General features: G+C 37.8%; 1 protein-coding gene across 2 annotated transcripts in view; it reads right to left on the bottom strand.

Annotated features, from left to right (window-relative positions):
• Positions 1–1,440: 1,440 nt before the first annotated feature.
• unc119a (unc-119 homolog a (C. elegans)) overlaps positions 1,441–20,088 on the bottom strand; it is a 68,352-nt gene continuing 49,704 nt past the window's right edge. For both annotated transcript variants that reach the window (XM_039757071.1, XM_039757072.1), the window contains exons 2-5: positions 8,670–8,783; positions 8,239–8,341; positions 7,881–8,053; positions 1,441–4,497 (exon numbers count right to left, since the gene is read on the bottom strand). In XM_039757071.1, the coding sequence (XP_039613005.1) occupies positions 4,385–4,497; positions 7,881–8,053; positions 8,239–8,341; positions 8,670–8,783 (503 nt within the window). In that variant the 3' untranslated portion in view covers positions 1,441–4,384. The remainder of the gene's footprint in view (positions 4,498–7,880; positions 8,054–8,238; positions 8,342–8,669; positions 8,784–20,088) is intronic.

The following is a 20,088-nucleotide window of genomic DNA, read 5'->3' as shown; positions in this document are numbered from 1 at the left end:
GTTTGAATTAACATACATTCATAGTTAAAAAGTAAATAACTTTATCAACCGTGCTCGTTTACTATTCTGTACCAGCTGAGGTAGTGTTATGGTGTGATTAAGTTTTCAAGAGACAAAATCATATTATTAGAGAATATGAGTACAAGTTTTTTTTATGAAGTTTGCACATACATCAACTTAATTTTTACTGATAAACACACAATCTTTTGACTATTGGTTCAGAGCATATTTTTCAACTGTTCAGTTTTTTCATACACACTTATTATTCTGTGTCTAGAATATGAAATGTCATGGCCAGAAAAGGTGTTGGAACTCCAGAAACAGTACCCACAGTGGACACAAGAGGACTTTTCTGTTCTCCGGCACCAGTTTGAAATGTTTGATATAAATGCAGACCGACTAATTGATTTTCAAGAATTGTGAGTATATTGGCATTATGATTATTAGCTCTCCCTGATATGAAGAAATCTGTGCAACTTTCTCAACTGTAAAAACTGAGTTACACAAAAGCATAGAACGTGATTGGAATCTTGTTCTTTTGAACACGTGCAGTGAGGCAGTACTGAATCAAACTGAAGATACAACTTTGCACAAAGATCGTATGGCACTTTTTAATGAGGTGGCAGTTGAAGGCTTGGGTCTCATCAATTTTGAGGAGTTCCTCCAGGTCAGTGCCTCTGTAAATATGGAAATATAGTAAACTGGTTTAAAGAAGCTCTTTGTGTTCAATGAAACAATTGTTAATTGTTTTAAAATAGTGAGTTAAACAGCCACAGGTCCAAGTTCAGAGTGAAGTTCCAGGCACTGTTTAGAACTGATGCATAGAAACGTAAAAGGGGAAACCGCTCTAGGGTTCCTTCCATGCTTAGCCTACATCAGCACAGAAGTTTCACAGAATGCAGAAATTCTTCCAGAAAAAGTCTATTAAGCACTTGACCTTGAGAGTGCTTCATTCACAAAGAGGCAGCAAAAAGAAAACCTTAAAACAATAGGACTGGACTGCCACGCAGATGACAGATTCACAATGTAGTCATTTTTGTTCTCTTCAGGTGATGCACCTATTAAAAGAAAAAGACGGCAAAGAAACCTTCTTGGGAAAGCATTCAAGAGAATTTAAGTTCCACACCAGTTCTCGTGAGCTATCAACTAAGGTGAAAGATATGAATACTTTTCAACAGATGTGTTATGGTGTCTTTTGAGTGGTATCCTTTTTTTTCTTATTAGTTACTACAGTCAATTTCATACAACATGAAATGTGCATTTTTTTGGAACCCTATTGTAAACGTTTTTAGGTACCAGTTAAACATGAATTATAAAGCACATTTACAAATGCATGAAAAGTTCTGTAAAAAATACAGGACAACTGTAAAAATGTCAAATATATGTTTTATGTACATTTCTTGTTTTTTTTTTTCAGAGTTGTATTTGAACAGTTCACAATAAAAACATTTATCACTCCTTCACGGCACATTTATTTTAATAGCACAGTTTGTAGAAAAATTTTTGTTTCTAATTATGTTTTACTGTGTTGAAGAGCTACATTTTAATACATAATGATCCTCAAATGTATTCACTTACAGATATGAGATCCTTTGAAAGGAAGTTAGAACACGCATCCTTGCTTAGTTGTCTTAATGTGACATATTAAATGTGACCAACTACCACAAAGACTCACTTTTCTGTGCTATACAATTTTAAATGAGGCTGCTAGAAGCTGTACAGTATGTATGACATTATGGTGGTTTTCTTTTATATCCTGCTTTATACAAAGGTTCCTATTTGTCTTCATTACACATACAAACAAGTGGTATACACTGGGTCTCCATATCACAAAGCAAATTCTTACCTTTTGAGCACAATTGTGGACACACAATAGGAGCTATACTGTAAGTCCCTAAAAACAGACTGATGCCATTAACACACACAAGAATACTTTTTTTCCTCTTAGTTACAAAAAATAAATTGCTCAGTTTTATTAATAAGATTGTCATAATAAGTATATTCCTTTAATCACTTAACATTGGTGATTAACTTACCTTCCAGAACCCTGCTTAACTACCAGTTCATCATTCTATCAAATTAGAATTCATACGACCACAGGAGTGGCTGAACTTTAGTGGTGGCTTAAATGACTGCCCTAAAATGGGTATGTGTGCCTAAGTTTCCAGACCAGAAGCCACCATGAATAAATAATAAATTTATAATACTATAAGGATAATCACAGCAGTGCAATGCAGTTTCATAAGCAAAAGCTAATAACAGGTTGCCTATTTGGTATCTGCTCATTTATTTTATATATATATACCTGGTTAAATCAAAACGTACTACAATTGCCAAACAAAATGCATAATTTCTTCAGTGTTATTCACAGCATGGAACTAAATAAACTATGTGCAAAGCTGATGTGTGTGGAATGCCCAATTTTTCTGTAACTATTCCAAACAGATGTGCCACACTAGAAGAAGGCTATAGCAAGTAGTCACACATCATCTTATTGCCAATAAACACTACAAAAATTCAGAGTGAACTGCTCCATTTCAGATGCCAACAATAGATTTTAAACGAACAGTGTATAAGCTGGATTAATTGAGTTCATCCTTAATATTAAGTCTGTCCCTTAATTTTAATTACAAATGTACAGCTTACTGCAATTTTGGGTGTATTAAAGAATGTCAGATAATTGTTGTTACATGGAGGACAACTTTCAGTTTGCACTTTTTTCCCTAATATATAATTTGAAGAAATAAAATACGTTTCATCTGCATTGATGTAATTTAGGCTAAATGTGTCTCCCAGGTTTAAGCCTCAATCATTAAAACATAAACTTTAGTGATATACTGTAATGTTCATCATTGAAAAACGCATTTTATTGTGTAATTGTAAAAATAGAAATACACTTTACACCAGATTAGTAAAATAAAAAATTCAACTACAAATTAAAAACAATCACTATAAAAATAATATATCTGTTAACTATGGTTATATATAGCTCAAACTAGAAATTCCAAAGTAAAGACTGGGGTGTGCAACTTAAAAAAATAACTAATCCTTTCATCCTTCATTCAACAATATTACCTTAATAGAAAATCCACAGTATGGACTGATAAAGTCCACTTAAAAAAGATAGGAAGTGTCAAAAACTGGAGAAATAGTATGACAGACATGATCTCCTTTTTGATATTGCAGGAATATCTATATAACTAGCATGAAAAAGGGGAAATTTGTTAGGAATGTGCTGCCTGAGGAGTACCACAGAAAAGGTGACCCAAACGTCTGCTATAGGTTTTCCCTTCTTGCAGGAGCTAGAACAGGCCAAATGGTCTTCTCATTTAGGCACAATCAGGGAAAAGTGAAAACAGAAAACAACAAAAAAAGTGTTTTACTTTGATTCACACAATCTGAAAAAGGGGATTTGATATGAATGTTTTGCATGTCTGCTTTGTTAATGCCGATACTTACAATTAGATATTAATTGCCAACCAATAAGATTTTTTCAGCAAGCAAAACAACTCTTATGTTTTTTCTCCTTGTATTTTTCACAATAAACAACATTTCTGCCTCAGACCTTTGTTCTCACTTCAATGAAGAACATTTTGCATATTTTTTTCATCCCTTTTAAATTCTGTGGTTCTACTCTAATTCAGTAGAAGCTGCACCACTGAAGTGTAAACAAATTTTCCCACATTTTATTATATCTTCATCCATTGACCTGACCCATAAAGTGCATCAAGCTCATTGCTAAGAGGGAATATTTTTATTCTTCATGTATCAATTTACTTTCACCCACCATAAAAAATAAAAATGATTCTTTTAAGTGTGTTTCTTTAATAAATGTATATATTTCTGTAGGTTAGTTATAATGGCCCTATATTATAAACTATGACCACTCCGATCACACACGCACATTTATTATGTGCACACACACACACACATTGCTTTAAACGGTTTTGATAATTGCTTGAGTTTATGGCTCAGTCTATTGAGGCTGCAGTTTCAACACACACAACATCTTATAAACTGCAGTGTGCAAAGAAACCTGCACTCCAACAGCAAAAGTTATATTACTCCTACTTAGGAAATGATTTGCAGTAACAATAGAAGTGCATAAAACAAAGCAACTTAATAGCAAGAACTGTATTTCTTCAGTGAAACTATAGGGTGCACTTCTGCTCAACTTTACCACTTGAACTACTTTGGATTATCTGGACCCTATTTGACTCCAGTGAGGTACCAGGTATCGCTGAAAAATTCTCAAGTCATTCCTCCAAAACTTTGGCAGGCAAGCTTCTGCTGGAAGGTTCCAAACTCCCTAGGATTGCAGTGGGTGTGTGTGCGCGCACATGTGCTCCCTCCTCTTCTTCTTGCGGATTTTACTGGTCTTTTCCTAAGGTCCTCCACTGTAAGAATAATCCGCCTTATTGTGCATCACAAGCTTGTTATCAACAAAGTAGAAGCTGTCAGATTGAGTTTCATATGGGTGAATGATCATTTCCCGCACTGAAAAATAAAACAGTAGAAAATGTTAAAAGAAAAGCAACTGATCAATGTTTCCGGTCAACTGAATAATGTATCACAGTTAGCTACTAGCCCTAGAAGTGATGCACCGCACCATCACCATTCATTGAAAAGGACCTGAAAAATTATTCCTGCTGTTCAGCTACAGAAGTGAATAAATGTGAATTACTTAATTAAACTTTGAATGGGGCATCTCGACACTGAATTATCCACACATTTTCCTTTACCTGAACTGACTTATTCAAAGCCATGAAAGCTGGAGCCTGTGCTGGCAGATTGAGAAGCAAATCAGATACCAGTCCTTAGGTGGGCACTCTTCTTTGTCTCTCAGATACTGACATGAAGACACTGTTAAGTTGCCAAACTAACTTATGCTGAGTCGTTAAGTCGATAAGTTGAATGGTTTCAAATGTAACCTGTATGTTATTTGGCTGAATGATACCTTTACATATATTACATACAGTCTCACAAATTCCAGGAAGTGAATTAGATTCTTACTTCCTGCAGAAGTACATACAGTGCATCTGGAAAGTATTCACAGCACATCACTTTTTCCACATTTTGTTATGTTGCAGCCTTATTCCAAAATGGATTAAATTCATTTTTTTCCTCAGAATTCTACACACAACACCCCATAATGACAACGTGAGAAAAGTTTACTTGAGGTTTTTGCAAATTTATAAAAAATAAAAAAACTGAGAAATCACATGTACATAAGTATTCACAGCCTTTGCTCAATACTTTGTCGATGCACCTTTGGCAGCAATTACAGCCTCAAATATTTTTGAATATGATGCCACAAGCTTGGCACACCTATCCTTGGCCAGTTTTGCCCATTCCTCTTTGCAGCTTCTCTCAAGCTCCATCAGGCTGGATGGGAAGTGTCGGTGCACAGCCATGTTAAGATCTCTCCAGAGATGTTCAATCGGATCCAAGTCTGGGCTCTGGCTAGGCCACTCATGGACATTCACAGAGTTGTCCTGAAGCCGCTCCTTTGATATCTTGGCTGTGTGCTTAGGGTCATTGTCCTGCTGAAAGATGAACCATCTCCCCAGTCTGAGGTCAAGAGCGCTCTGGAGCAGGTTTTCATCCAGAATGTCTCTGTACATTGCTGCAGTCATCTTTCCCTTTATCCTGACTAGTCTCCCAGTTCCTGCCGCTGAAAAACATCCCCACAGCATGATGCTGCCACCACCATACTTCACTGTATGAATGGTATTGGTCTGGTGATGAGCGCTGCCTGGTTTCCTCCAAACGTGACGCCTAGCATTCACACCAAAGAGTTCAATCTTTGTCTCATCAGACCAGAGAATTTTGTTTCTCATGGTCTGAGAGTCCTTCAGGTGCATTTTGGCAAACTCCAGGAAGGCTGCCATGTTCTTTTTACTAAGGAGTGGCTTCCGTCTGGCCACTCTACCTTACAGGTCTGATTGGTGGATTGCTGCAAAGATGGTTGTGCTTCTGGTAGGTTTTCCTCTCTCCACAGAGGACCTGTGGAGCTCTAACAGAGTGACCATCGGGTTCTTGGTCACCTCCCTGACTTAGGCCCTTCTCCCCCGATCGCTCAGTTTAGATGGCCGGCCAGCTCTAGGAAGAGTCGTGGTGGTTTCAAACTTCTTCCACTTAAGGATGATGGAGGCCACTGTGCTCATTGGGACCTTCAAAGCAGCAGAAATTTTTTTGTACCCTTCCCCAGATTTGTGCCTCGAGACAATCCTGTCTCAGAGGTCTACAGACAATTTCTTTGACTTCATGCTTGGCTTGTGCTCTGACATGAACTGTCAACTGTGGGACCTTATATAGAGGGGTGTGCCTTTCCAAATCATGTCCAATCAACTGAATTTACCACTGGTGGACTCTAATTAAGCTGCAGAAACACCTCAAGGATGATCAGGGAAAACAGGATGCACCTGAGCTCAATTTTGAGCTTCATGGCAAAGGCTGTGAATACTTATGTACATGTGCTATCATTTTTTTTATTTTTAATAAATTTGCAAAAATCTCAAGTAAACTTTTCTCACGTTGTCATTATGGGGTGTTGTGTGTAGAATTCTGAGGAAAAAAATGAATTTAATCTATTTTGGAATAAGGCTGTAACATAACAAAATGTGGAAAAAGTGATGTGCTGTGAATACTTTCCGGATGCACTGTATATAAGAAATATATGTGAACAAAACACAGCCTAAAAGATTTAAATAAAATCACAGAAAATGTGCAGCACTGACACACTGGGTAATTGAATGTAACCTGGGATATTAAATTAATCTTTAATCTTGTCTCACATGCTCAGTATTTAGATTATTCTAAAGAGACTTTTCAACAATGTGTTGAAGAAATAAGCTAATATTACCTATCAAAAGAGCATGATAAGCTGTTTTTTTTGTGGAATGTATACAGTATGTCTTTGCATAAACACACAGTATAACGTTTTAGCTTTTTTGTTTAGGATTCACCATCTCTGGTGAGAGAGGTCTAATAGCAATTGGAAAAACACAGTGTTACCTACAATGTTATATTACTCTATAAAAACTAATTGAGTAAAGAAGAAACACTTTTAATAGTTCAGTCTTAATTAGACACAGCAAAAGCTAAAAATGAAGTTGACCCTTGTAATATGTGGTACTGTCATTTACTCTGGGTCATACTAAAACTGATGTTCCAGCTTATTATTATGAAACAAATTTACAGAGCTGCATATGCACACATACTGCACTGTAAGCACCATAGATCAGAATTTAATTTTAGAAGCACTCATCTGCTTCTTGAGGGGCACGGTGGCGCACTGGTAGCGCTGCTGCCTCGCAGTTTGGAGGCCCGGGTCCTCCCTGCGTGGAGTTTGCATGTTCTCCCCGTGTATGCGTGGGTCTCCTCTGGGTACTCCGGTTTCCTCCCACAGTCCAAAGACATGCAGGTTTGGTGCATTGGTGATTCTAAACTGCCCCTAGTGTGTGTGCGCCCTGCGGTGGGCTGGCACCCTATCCAGGGTTTGTTTCCTGCTTTGTGCCCTGTGTTGGCTGGGATTGGCTTCCCGTGACCCTGTAGTTAGGATATAGCAGGTTGGATAATGGATGGATGGATCATCGGCTTCTTGGTTAAAGACATCACCTGAATTCCTCATTTTATATATATATGTATATTCTATAATAATTGCAAAAAAACACACAAAACACTTTTTACAAGTAGATTTTTGCTTTCATCCTTCTGATGGTTGAATATCAATTTTGATAATCTTGTAGGAAATCATTATTTGGATTGTGGATTAAAATGTAATGTTTTAAAATAGTAAAAATTAATAAACAGCACTGTATAAACATTAAAGACGAGGCTGTAAGAGGGATACATATAAAACATACAAATCAACTTACTTATTTCTTCTGAGAGTGGAGGAAACTCATAGATGTGTTCACATGTGTTTTTACTGCTTGGGATACAGAAGCCAAACTCAAAGTCAAAGCTCTTCAACAGCTGCTCACGGAAATAATGCCTTTCAATCATTCTGAAATTATTGATAGGCTTCTCTCCAACTGTAAACTCTACCCTATATCAGGGCAAGAGAGAAAGACAGAGAGAGAGAGAGAGACAATTAAAACATGAGTGTTCCCCTCCCCGTTTACTACTCTCACCCTCTAAAACAGGACAAAAGGACTACAAAATGTATAGCTTCTAATCTCTAACATTTGGGCCAGGTACACAATTTACTGTGCAAGCAACCCCTTTACTCACGTTGCTCCAACTTGGCGGAGTCTGAGGAAAGCAGGAGTAAATTGGTACCGGACAAATCGACCAGCATTTGGATCATAGTCCCTCTTGTCTCCTTGAGTTCTCTCTAAAGAAATGAAAGTGAAATACCATGATCCTGGGCAAGAAGACACTGCTGTAAATTATGAAGCTGTAGAATACTGGAGGCTCACACTAAGTTCATAGATGGTCACAGTGGCTACAGGTTTTTTGATTTAAACCATTTCCTAATTAGAAGACAATTCTGCTGTTTCACATTTTGCCATATTAGGCAGAAAAAAATTCTAATGTTGTTGACGTCCTTTATTTTTTTTACTGAAAACATTCCAAACAGTATTCCTCAGTCCTTCACTTTTTTCTTTGTAACGACTGTCTTGAGATTTATACAAAATATTTATTTTTTTGAAGTAGCTTACCTGAAGCAGGGGGCTTGGTGATCTCAAACAGCACAGTGCTAGTCTCCATGTCTCGTATTTTAAACCTAGTGAAGTCAATTTGGTACACATTTTCTTCTGGGGAACACAAATAATCTGAAAGATAAAACACACATATATTCATTACACAATCATGTTAACTATGAAACCTGAGCTGTTCTTAATTTCATTGAAAATCACACAGCACTGTCAGGGTAAGGCTCTCTGAATGCAAGCCATCTCATATTCTATAGCTGAGGGGAACAGAGCAGCATTTCAGCCATTTTTACTGTAACAATTTAAGAGTGATGAATGTTTAATCCAGATCTTTTACTTTTTTATATATAGATAACAAGACAGGCTCATGTTTAAGTGGATGGATGATGCTGTTGTTGTTTTTTATTTAAACAGTTTGCTAGTTGTAGGTAGCACATAGAAGCCTATTAACTGTACTGGAATTTTCCTCTAAATGTTTTGCACAAGTTTTCATGAACTGGGAGCAAAATTGAACATCACATCATGAAAGCTGATTTGTGTTTTCTGTTCAACAAAACGAGGTTTATCATGGTGCTGAAAAGTAGCTAAATGTTGCGTGTTGGTCAAAAGTGCAAGTAAGAATGTTGCTGCAATCTGTACCTGTGACAATACCTCTACTACTACTACTACTACCACTGCTACAGTTTTTTTATTAAACATATATCCAGCTAATTAATGTAAATTTTTCATGAAGTTACTCTTTAGTAGGTTATAAGTTCTGGCAATGACCTACACTTAACACCATCTTGGATTAAAACATTAAATAATCTCTTGGGTAGCCTTTGACAGTTTATGACAGAAACATTTCAGGTAACATTATGTAATGAAAAATCTACTGTGATACCCTGGAAAAACAAATTATCTTTGTGAGGAAAAAGTCAAGATTTTTTTCTTTTGTCTTAATATGTGGGAAGAATTACATTGAAGTGGGCCTTCTTGTCATATAACTCTCTGAACTGGTTAAGGAAAACAGGTCAACTATTCATTTCAATTGATTTTTTGGAATGTCTGTATAACTGTTTTGACTGTATCTTTGACTGAATTGTGACTTAATGTTTGTGTTTTATTCTCTTAATTATAACAGTAGTAACATTAAATTCATGCAGTTAATGCATTAATTTAACATGCTGAACTATTACTAAATTTTGTGATATTTCAGTGTATCTGAGTGGTTACTTTTATATTAAATCCTCCTGAACCCCCAACTCATATTAGCTTTATAAGGCTGTATTACTGTATGGATGATATAGAACAACTTGGCATATAGTAATATAATATTTCATTTCAAATTCACATTCACCATCATTACCAAGCCATCGGGAGAACAATGAAAATCAGAGAATTCATTATGCAGTTAATCATTAATAAATACTTGCCAAATTCTAAAGAAGATTCAGACAGCACTTTAGTTGAACAATTGGATCTTTTATTTTAATTTTAAACAGAATAAAACATTTTTCCCTGCCTAATCGTGGAAGGACTGCATTTTCTAATTTAATAAACTGAATTATTCCAAGACGTAAACAGCGGTATAGGATATCACATTAGATTATTCACAAAATATTGTCCCACCTGGTAATATTTTAAACACTGCAATAAGTGGATAAGGATTAATGGTTGGCTCAATACCATCTGCCAAGTAAGTTATGAGTGTCAGACAGCCCTAGAACATGTGGCTGAGTGAGGTGGGTATCTGATAATATTGCTAACAATTAGGGTCTTAGCCTGGCTACATTTCAGATGAACTAAGCCGTGATAACTGCCTGCAGTGTACAATGTTTAGCTGAAGTACAGTTTCTGTAGACTGATGAAGAGTGTATCTTGCAATTGGATGAATTCCATTCTCTATCTGAAATTCTTACTGAATGAAAATGCGCTATAATGTTGTTTTTGAAGGGCCCTTTCCTATCACTGGCATTTCATCTAAGGAAAGAACTTTTTGAAAGAGAGTGGCAAGAATGTTTATAAAGCAAGAAAATTAAAAAAAAAAGAAAACATCTGTCTTGGCAGTCTCAGTCACAGCGAGGCACTATATAGCCTATATAGCACTATATTACCGTTGGTATAAAGAAGCACCAGTAGTGTATCTTCACACACTTCTGCTGAATAATTGGTTTGCTGAAGGTACTCAGTGTTAGTGTGTAAGAGAGAGGTTGTGCACTATTGTTCATAATGGTAGTCAGTACATACCAGAATGCTGTGGAACAGCATGCTCATTTTAGTGATATTATTTTTTCAGCTAATGTAAAGTGAAGAGAAGTCTAAAACTTTCAACAGGTTGCAAATTGTCTCATAATCATGATTCACAGATATTTAAATTGTTACGTGACAAAGAAAATATATACAATGCAAAGTGAAGTGTATAAGAATTGACTGTGAATAATGTACTGTTACTTAAGTTATTCTTAAACCAATGGAACTTTAGGTATAGAACATCCTCAGAAGGAGGGTTGCTTTCCAAATTAGCAAACAGACATGGATTACTGACTAGTAGGTTCTTCATTCACTCTTCAACAATGAGTCACCCTGTGAACCTGAGCAAGTCACTTAAACTACTGAATTGTGACTTTGGATAATTGTGTCAGCTAAACACATAAATCAATCAATTTTCTAACCTATTTATCCTGTTCAGGTTTACATAGTACCAATGCATGTCCCCTAAAGGTCAGATCTGTAAATATTAACAATCAGTAGAGAGCTGCCAATGAAACTAACATAGTTATTGACACATTGCATTGGATGTGATTTGGTTAGCTTGGGCATAATTTTTAAAATAAACTACATTGATTCAAGAATGTATTCACCCCTCCCTCACTCCCCACACCACTGCTATCCTTGTTTATAGCCTTGTCACTTCTCGTCTGGATTATTGCAATTCCCTTTTCTTTGGTCTTTCTCGCAAATCTCTTTATAAGCTTCAACTGGTCCAGAATTCAGCTGCCCGCATCATTACTAGAACCCCCTCTATTCACCATATCACTCCCGTTTTGCAGCAATTTCATTGGCTTCCAGTTCAGTTCCGAATTCAATTCAAAACTCTCCTACTAACTTTTAAGGCTATCCACAACCTTGCCCTTCCATATCTGTCTGACCTCCTCCATGTTGCCATTCCCTCCCGTACCCTTAGATCCTCTTCCTTCATCCACTTGACTGTCCCCATCGTCCGTCTTACCACTATGGGGAGCACAGCATTCAGTTGCTCTGCTCCCCAGCTTTGGAATTCACTACCACCTGAGCTTAGAAATATTGAATCATTTTCACTTTTCAAATCTAAACTTAAAACTCATTTGTTTAAGACTGCCTTTCTCTTTGATTACAATTGCGCCGTCTGATTTTAAGTTTTGTATTTTACTTTTGTTTATAATCTGTGTTTTGTCTATTGTTTGGTGTCCGTAAGTGTTTAGTAAGGCACCTACAAATAAATAAAATGTATTATTATTATTATTAAGAAAACCTGACAGGTTTCATATAGTAAACAGTTCAAGACTAGCTATATTTCTAAAATTTTGAACTGTATAACATCAAATTCAGTATTTTGAAACTACCAAAAACGTATTTACTTGTTTTTAAAAATATAAGGTTCAGTCTGTCACTAAGGCTGCAGAAAGTGCTGCTGTTGTAAAAAAACACCCTACATTGTTCTTATTCCGAAGAAGACAGAAGCCTCTTTACCAAATGACTACAGACCATTGGCCCTTACATCTCACATTATAAAGACCAAAGAGTTGCTTAGGCTGGACTATATTAGTCCTCTTGTTAAAGGCCACCTGAACCACTGCAATTTGCCTATTTGACAAAGATTCAAGTGGAATCACTTATTTGTTTGCTCCACAAGGCTTATTCCCATCTGGACAAAGCTGGCAGCACATGTGAAGATTAGATTTTTTTTACTTCTCCTGTGCCTTAAATACCATCCAGTCATCTCTGTTAAGGGGTAAGCTCAAGGATATGTCGGTGGATGAGCCTATGGTATCCTAGATAAGGACTATATGAAGCTCAAGGAGCATGTCTCTAATGTCGATGTAAGTAACACTGCTGCACTACAGGAAGCAGTCCTGTCACTTTTTTATTTGTTCTACATACAAAATATGAATAAAATTATATAACATATTAAAAATTACATAATATTTAAAAATTCTACAAATATAACACCAGGTCATGTCATTGCAGAACCTCTCAAATGATTATGCACTAATCGGTGAAAGAGTACAGGAGTAAAGTGAAAAACTTTGTTTCTTTGTATTTCCTGGTGCAAAAATATCTGCAATTTAACTTCAGTAAAACCAAGGAACAGATTATTGACTTTTACTGGACCAAAGAACCTCTATGTTCGGTCATTATTCAGGAAGTGGATGAGGAAGTTGTGCAATGCTACATGTACTTGGAAGTCCACATCAATGACCGGTTGGACTGGTCTTGTAACACAAGGAGCTATATAAAAAGGGCACATCATGCTCTTTTTTTCTTAGGAGACTGGGCTTATTTTTATGTGGGTAGTGACATCCTTCACATATTCTACAGCTCAGTGGTGGCCAATGTCATTTTCTACACTGTGGTGTGGTGGGCCAGTAAAATCATTTCAAGAGAGGCCAACTGAATAAACAAACTAATTAAAAAGGCAGGCTTAGTTATGGGACACACTCTTGACCACCTGGAGTTGGTAGTAAAACAGGGAATAAAGACAAAACTAATAGTCATTATGAACCATACTGCACATCCTCTCTCTGACACACTAGCACTGAGTACTTTTAGCCAACACATTATTCACCAAGACCTTGCCAAGAAATGCTAGAGGGGCTCCTTTAATCCAATGGAAATATGCCTATATAATACCTCACCGTGTCTGTAACAGCTCTTTTAATCTTTGGCCAAGTCATATGTTTTTTTCTTTATTGTTAGCAATTCTAGTGTTTTTTTGAGAGGCATTGTTCCTGCTTGTTGTTGTTTTTTAAATTATTTATCGAATTTCTGTAAAAATCTAAATATTCCACTTGGTTCAAATAAAGTGCTATCAGTTTATCTATTTATTTAAGACAAAGACTGCATTCAAAATTTCATATTTTTTTTTTCTTTAGAGCTAATAAAGTAGCAATTTTATAGTTATGTTCTCCTTTGGTACTGCTATATAGTGATATATACAGAAAGGGCTGGGTGCCATGTAAGAAAGATATCTAAAGTTCAATCATACAGGCTTTGAGTTATAAAACCTTAAGTAAAATGAGTTGAAATGTCAGAAAAATTACACAATAAAATATTTCTGGTTTACTGTGTAATTCACCAAATGTGCTTAAAGAAAGGATGGTGAATGTTATGTGTCAAATAAACATAAAGAAAGGGTGGTGAATATTATGTGTCAAATAAACAATTTATAGCTAGATAGATCATTTAGTCACTACATGAAATGAGACCTTGCATAAACCTATTGCACAATTGTCATTTTTTAACGCCCTCACCTTGTTATTTGATTTACAGCATGAAATGAATTTGAATATTATTTGAACACAAATATAACAACCTTATGCCCCTTTAGATTTACTCCACAGCCTGTTTAAGTGTGCTGGCCGATTGGGAAGGGAAGCACCTTAGACAATGGTGGAAGGAGGGATTAGTGGTAAGAAGCTTATCTTATTTTAGCATCTCAAAGACAGATTGCAAGTGACAAAAGGATCTGTACAACCCTGAAGACCTTTATATAGCTGTCAATCAAATTCAACTGAATAAACAGTAAACTTTAACACTCCCTTCAACTCAACAATGTCTGTCTTAATTAATGGAAGTGTTCTGCTGTATTGTACACCTACGTCCTTGGTGCTGCCTTAATTTGCCTTCAAGTACATTTCTGCTTTCAGTAGGTTACCATCTGACTAACATTTACTTTCTGGTTAACCGTCTGTGACCATCCTTTGAGTAAAGATGACATCTCACAATGGCATCCTTTCCTCATAGCCATTTTTAGCTTTCTTGGTGAATACCTTGGAAAACTTTTCTGAAGATTATTTTAACTTATTCTCAGCAACACCTCCTCTAATGTCAGTGACTATCACCCTCATTTATTAACCTACGTGAAGTCAACAATTACCCTTAGTTGGAATCAGCAGACACACTTGTGCAATAAAGATTAACAAGAAAACTCAACTAAATTCTCATTACCATAAACACTGAACACATACATTACATTGAGATATTATGGGAACCACTAGGTAAGAACCGGATGTCAAGTGTGACTTTGAGTGGTCTCTTCAAGCTGCTTGTCATTTAGGTGCCAACATTTTTAACTTCAGGCTATAAAACATAGATTATAAGCCATTCAATCATCTTATTAGGCTTGAAGCAAGAGTAATGTAGGTGAGAATGAAACAGCCTTAGGATACAAAATAACAAGTGAGCAACTGTGTCAGTTAAATTACAATTGATGTAATTGCAATATTAAATTCTTAATTTTCCACAATTAAATTAGGAACATGTTAAAATAAGACTAATGCTTTGATCAAAGAATCATCATTTGCTCTTTTCTTTTTTTAGTGTTTTTTAAAAATGTTTTTGACCCAGTCAAATCACTCATTCATTTTTCACATCCAATTATTGTAACATGGCTTTTTAGAGAACGACATCCATTGCATGACACAGTCACAACACATACCAACTCTCACTTGCACAGGACAAATATAGAGCCATCAATCCACTTAGCCAGTGAATGTCTGGAGTATATGTGTGGTTGGGGCACAAAAAAACAAGCTATGCAGACAAAATGTTCAAAATCCATACAGACAATGACATTGCAAAAGACAGGTTTGGAATCATTGCCTGGTCGCTCTCTGTTTGGATTTTGCAAATTAATTCCCTTGTCTCTGTGTTCTCTTTCACATCACATGTTTAGTAAGTTGGTAACTCTCAGCTGGGTTAGGAGACTAGTCCATGTTTCAAGAATACTGACTGGCTGGTACAATATGGCTGCCGCTGATACATAAGAACATACGATCTTTAACAAATGACAGGTGACTATTCAGTCCATCAAGCATTTTTTGTTTTTCTCCCAATACCTAATCTTTCCAAATATTCTTAAAGACATTTCTACTTCAACTACATGGCTCAGTAGTTTGTTCAAGATTCCCACAACTCACCCCACAAGTCCTAAATGCACTTCCCCTTAATTTCCATTGGTGTCCTCAAGTATGTGATTCACCATAAGGCTGAAAGAATTCTGCTGAATCTACTTCATAATGCCTTTGTGGATTTTGAAAACCTGGATTAAGTCCCCACTCAGTCTCCTCTGCTTGTGACTAAACCAATTTAAATCTATGAGTCTGTCAGAGTACAACATGTCCTTAAGTCCAGGGGTGCACCTGGTTGCTCTCCACTTCACAGCTTTAGGTGTTGCTATGTCATCCTTGTAGCATTGAGATCGGAGCTGCATACAATACTCCATCTCCAGATTTCTAACTAGTGCATTACACAGTCTGAGCACCACGTCCCTTGATTATATAAGATAAGATTTGTTCAAGTACATAATTTTAGATCTTCTGTTATACTCCACAGATCTCAACATTAAAGCACACTGTGTTCATAATACAGTATATTTAATACCTAGGAGGAACATTACTCTGTAGTTTGGTTGTCAGTTTCATGTCTTTGCAGATGTCATCGAGCTTTATTTATCTCTTAGCACTAATCCTTTTCACTATTATCTAACTGGTTTAATTAAATCCAGCTTTGGTTAAGTTCCAACTCCTTGCACTTGAATGTAAATAAAACTGAGGTGATGTATTTACTCTGGCTCTAATCTTAATTTTATATCTTTACCTTTAATTGTGAGTTTTGGTACCAAATGCAGTCCTGAACAGAATATTGGTGCATTTGTTCCAGTTGTCTATCTTTGTCAGTTGTGCACGTAAAAAACTTGAGCTCTCCAGCTGCTTAGTGGACCACATGCCTACTGCCTTAGTCAAGGCTTGCATGACTGTTTTGTGTACCTATATAGCCGACATTGTTAACATCCATCCATCCATTTTCCAACCCACTGAATCCGAACACAGGGTCACGGGGGTCTGCTGGAGCCAATCCCAGCCAACACAGGGCACAAGGCAGGAACCAATCCTGGGCAGGGTGCCAACCCACCGCAGGACACACACAAACACACCAAGCACACGCACATTTAGAATTGCCAATCCACCTAACCGGCATGTCTTTGGACTATGGAAGGAAACTGGAGCGCCCAGAGGAAACCCACATTGTTAACATGTCTCTTGTATATGGTATTGTACCAAGTGGGATCTGTCATGCAAGCCTTAAAAATGTAGAGTCTTGATCAAGACAGTGTCTCTAATTATAGACCTCTTTCCAAACTACCATTTTTGGCTAAGGTACTGAAGCAAACTGTTGTCTCACAGTGAATTTCTTCTATGGAAAAGCCCCAGCTGTTTGAACAAACTCAGTCTGGATTTATGGCGAAGCACAGTACTGAGACTGCCTTGCTGATAGCTGTGAATGATCTTCTTATACTTGCTGATCATGGTATCCATTCTAGACTCATTCAACATCTGCCGTCTGATTTAGGTTTTAAAGATGTAACGCTGGTATGTTTTCAGTCTAATCTAACTTGCAGAGTGCAATTTTTGTCTATTGGCAGCCACAAATACCTGTCCCGATTATACAAGGTACTTCTTAGGGCTCAGTTCTTTGGCCATTGCTGTTTATTATTTATCTTCTCCCTTTGCGCAAGATTTTTAAACAGTATGATCTGGGATTTCATTTCTTTGCTGATGACACTAAGATGTATTGTACTGTATGTGCACATAAACTTGCTGGTTGAGTGCACTGGTCATGTTTGATTCTTGATTGTGCCATAACTATTTACAATGTAATGCAGGTGTTACTGATAGGGACTGACAGGTACCAAGACTCTTCCTAAATCCATTTGCCACTTCAGAATGATTGCACCGTCTCTCAGAAGTATGGAACTTGGGGGTTGTTTTAGATTCCAGTCTCATTTGAAAGTCATATTAAAAATGTTACCAGATTTGCTATATTTTCAGATGAAGAACATTTTACAAATAAGACCATCTCTAATTTATCATTTTGCTCAAATACTTATTCTTGCTTTTGTCACCTTTCTGCTTGATTAATGTAATGCTCTACACTTTTGTGTTTTAGGAAAATTATAATCTACTTAGAAACAATAACAGAATTATTCAGCCAAACGTTTGCTAAACCTTGAAAACATATAACCACTTCACTAATGTCCTTGCATTGGCTGTTCGCGTCAATGGACCTATTAATATTTCGAACATATTGAAGTACTATACAACCTGCCATACTGTAAGGTCATCCAATGATGAATTTCTTGTCACCCACACACTAAATGTAAATCACTGGGTGACTATGCTGATAGATAGATAGATAGATAGATAGATAGATAGATAGATAGATAGATAGATAGATAGATAGATAGATACTTTATTAATCCAAAGGGGAAATTCACATACAATCACAAAAATATTAAATTAAAGAGTGATAAAAATGCATGTAAAACAGACTTTGTATAATGTTAACATTTACCGTCTAAGGTGGAATTGAACAATCGCATAGTGTGGGGGGAGGAATGATCTCCTCAGTCTGTCGCTGAAGCTGCTCCTCTGTCTGGAGATGATATTATTCAGTGGATGCACTGGATTCTCTATTATTGACAGGAGCCTGCTCAGCGCCCGTCGCTCTGCCACAGATGTCAAACTGTCCAGCTCCATGCCTACAATATAGCCTGCCTTCCTCACCAGTTTGTCCTGGCGTGAGTCGTCATCCTTCTTTATGCTGCCTCCCCACCACACCACCGCGTAGAAGAGGGCACTCGCCACAACTGTCTGATAGAACATCTGAGCATCTTATTGCAGATGTTGAAGGACAGTCTTCTAAGGAATTATAGTCGGCTCTGTCCTTTCTTGCACAGAGCATCAGTATTGGCAGTCCAGTCCAATTTATCATCCAGCTGCACTCCCAGGTATTTATAGGTCTGTACCCTCTGCACACAGTCACCTCTGATAATCATGGGGTCCAGGAGGAACTTGGGTCCCCTAAAATCCACCACCAGCTCCTTGGTTTTGCTGGTGTTCAGGTGTAAGAGGTATGAGTCGCACCATTTAACAAAGTCCTTGATTAGGTTCCTATACTCCTCCTCCTGCCCATTCCTGATGCAGCCCATGATAGTAGTGTCGTCAGCAAACTTGAAAGGACTCCAAGATGTATTGGAAGTCCGATGTAAATAGGCTGAACAGGACCTGAGAAAGTACAGTCCCCTGCGGCGCTCCTGTGCTGCTGACCACAATGTCAGACCTGCAGTTTCCAAGAGGCGCATACTGAGATCTGTCTGTAAGATAGTCCACGATTCATGCCACTAGGTATGAATCTGCTCCCATCTCTGTCAACTTGTCCCTAAGGAGCAGAGGCAGGATGGTGTTGAAGGCGCTAGAGAAGTCTAGAAACATAATTCTTACAGCACCACTGCCTCTGTCCAAGAGGGAGAGAGATCGGTGTAGCATATAGATGATGGCATCCTCCGCTTCCACCTTCTCCTGGTATGCAAACTGCAGAGGGTCGAGGGTGTGGCAGACCTGTGGCCTCAAGTGGTGAAGCAGCAGCCTCTCCATGGTCTTCATCACATGAGACGTCAGAGCTACAGGCCGGAAGTCATTCAGCTCACTAGGACGTGATACCTTTGGGACTGGGGTGTGATGCAAGATGTTTTCCAAAGCCTCGGGACTCTCCCCTGTTCCAGGCTCAAGTTGAAGATGTGCTGTAGAGGACTCCCCAGCTCCAATGCACAGGTCTTCAGCAGTCGTGGCGATACTCCATCTGGACCCACTGCTTTGCTGGCACGAAGTCTCCTCTACTCTCTGCTCACCTGGGCTGCTGTAATTGTGGGTGGGGATGTCTCTCCTATGCTGGTATCAGCAGAACGATGGGTGGAGGGTGCAGTACTCCAAGGTGAGAGTGGGTTAGGGTGGTCAAACCTGTTAAAGAAGTTGTTCATTTGGTTTGCTCTCTCCATGTCTCTCTCGATGGTGGCACCCCAATTCGAGCTGCAGCCAGTGATGATCTTCATCCCATCCAACACTTCCTTCATGCTGTTATTCTGCAACTTCTGCTCCAGCTTTCTCCTGTACTGCTCCTTCGCCACCCTGAGCTGGACTCGGAGTTCCTTCTGCATGCGCTTGAGCTCATGCTGATCACCATCTTTAAAAGCCATTTTCTTCTGGTTCGAAAGGCCCTTGATGTCACTTGTAATCCATGGCTTGTTGTTAGCATAGCAGTGTACTGTTCTTACTGGAACTACAATGTCAATACAGAAGTTGATGTAGTCAGTAGTGCAGTCAACAACCTCCTCAATGTTATCACT

Source organism: Polypterus senegalus, chromosome 6, assembly GCF_016835505.1.
Source record: "Polypterus senegalus isolate Bchr_013 chromosome 6, ASM1683550v1, whole genome shotgun sequence".
Taxonomy (NCBI): Eukaryota; Metazoa; Chordata; class Cladistia; order Polypteriformes; family Polypteridae; genus Polypterus; species Polypterus senegalus.
Note: the sequence above shows the minus strand (reverse complement) of the source record. Positions and strands in the feature narration are given on the sequence as shown.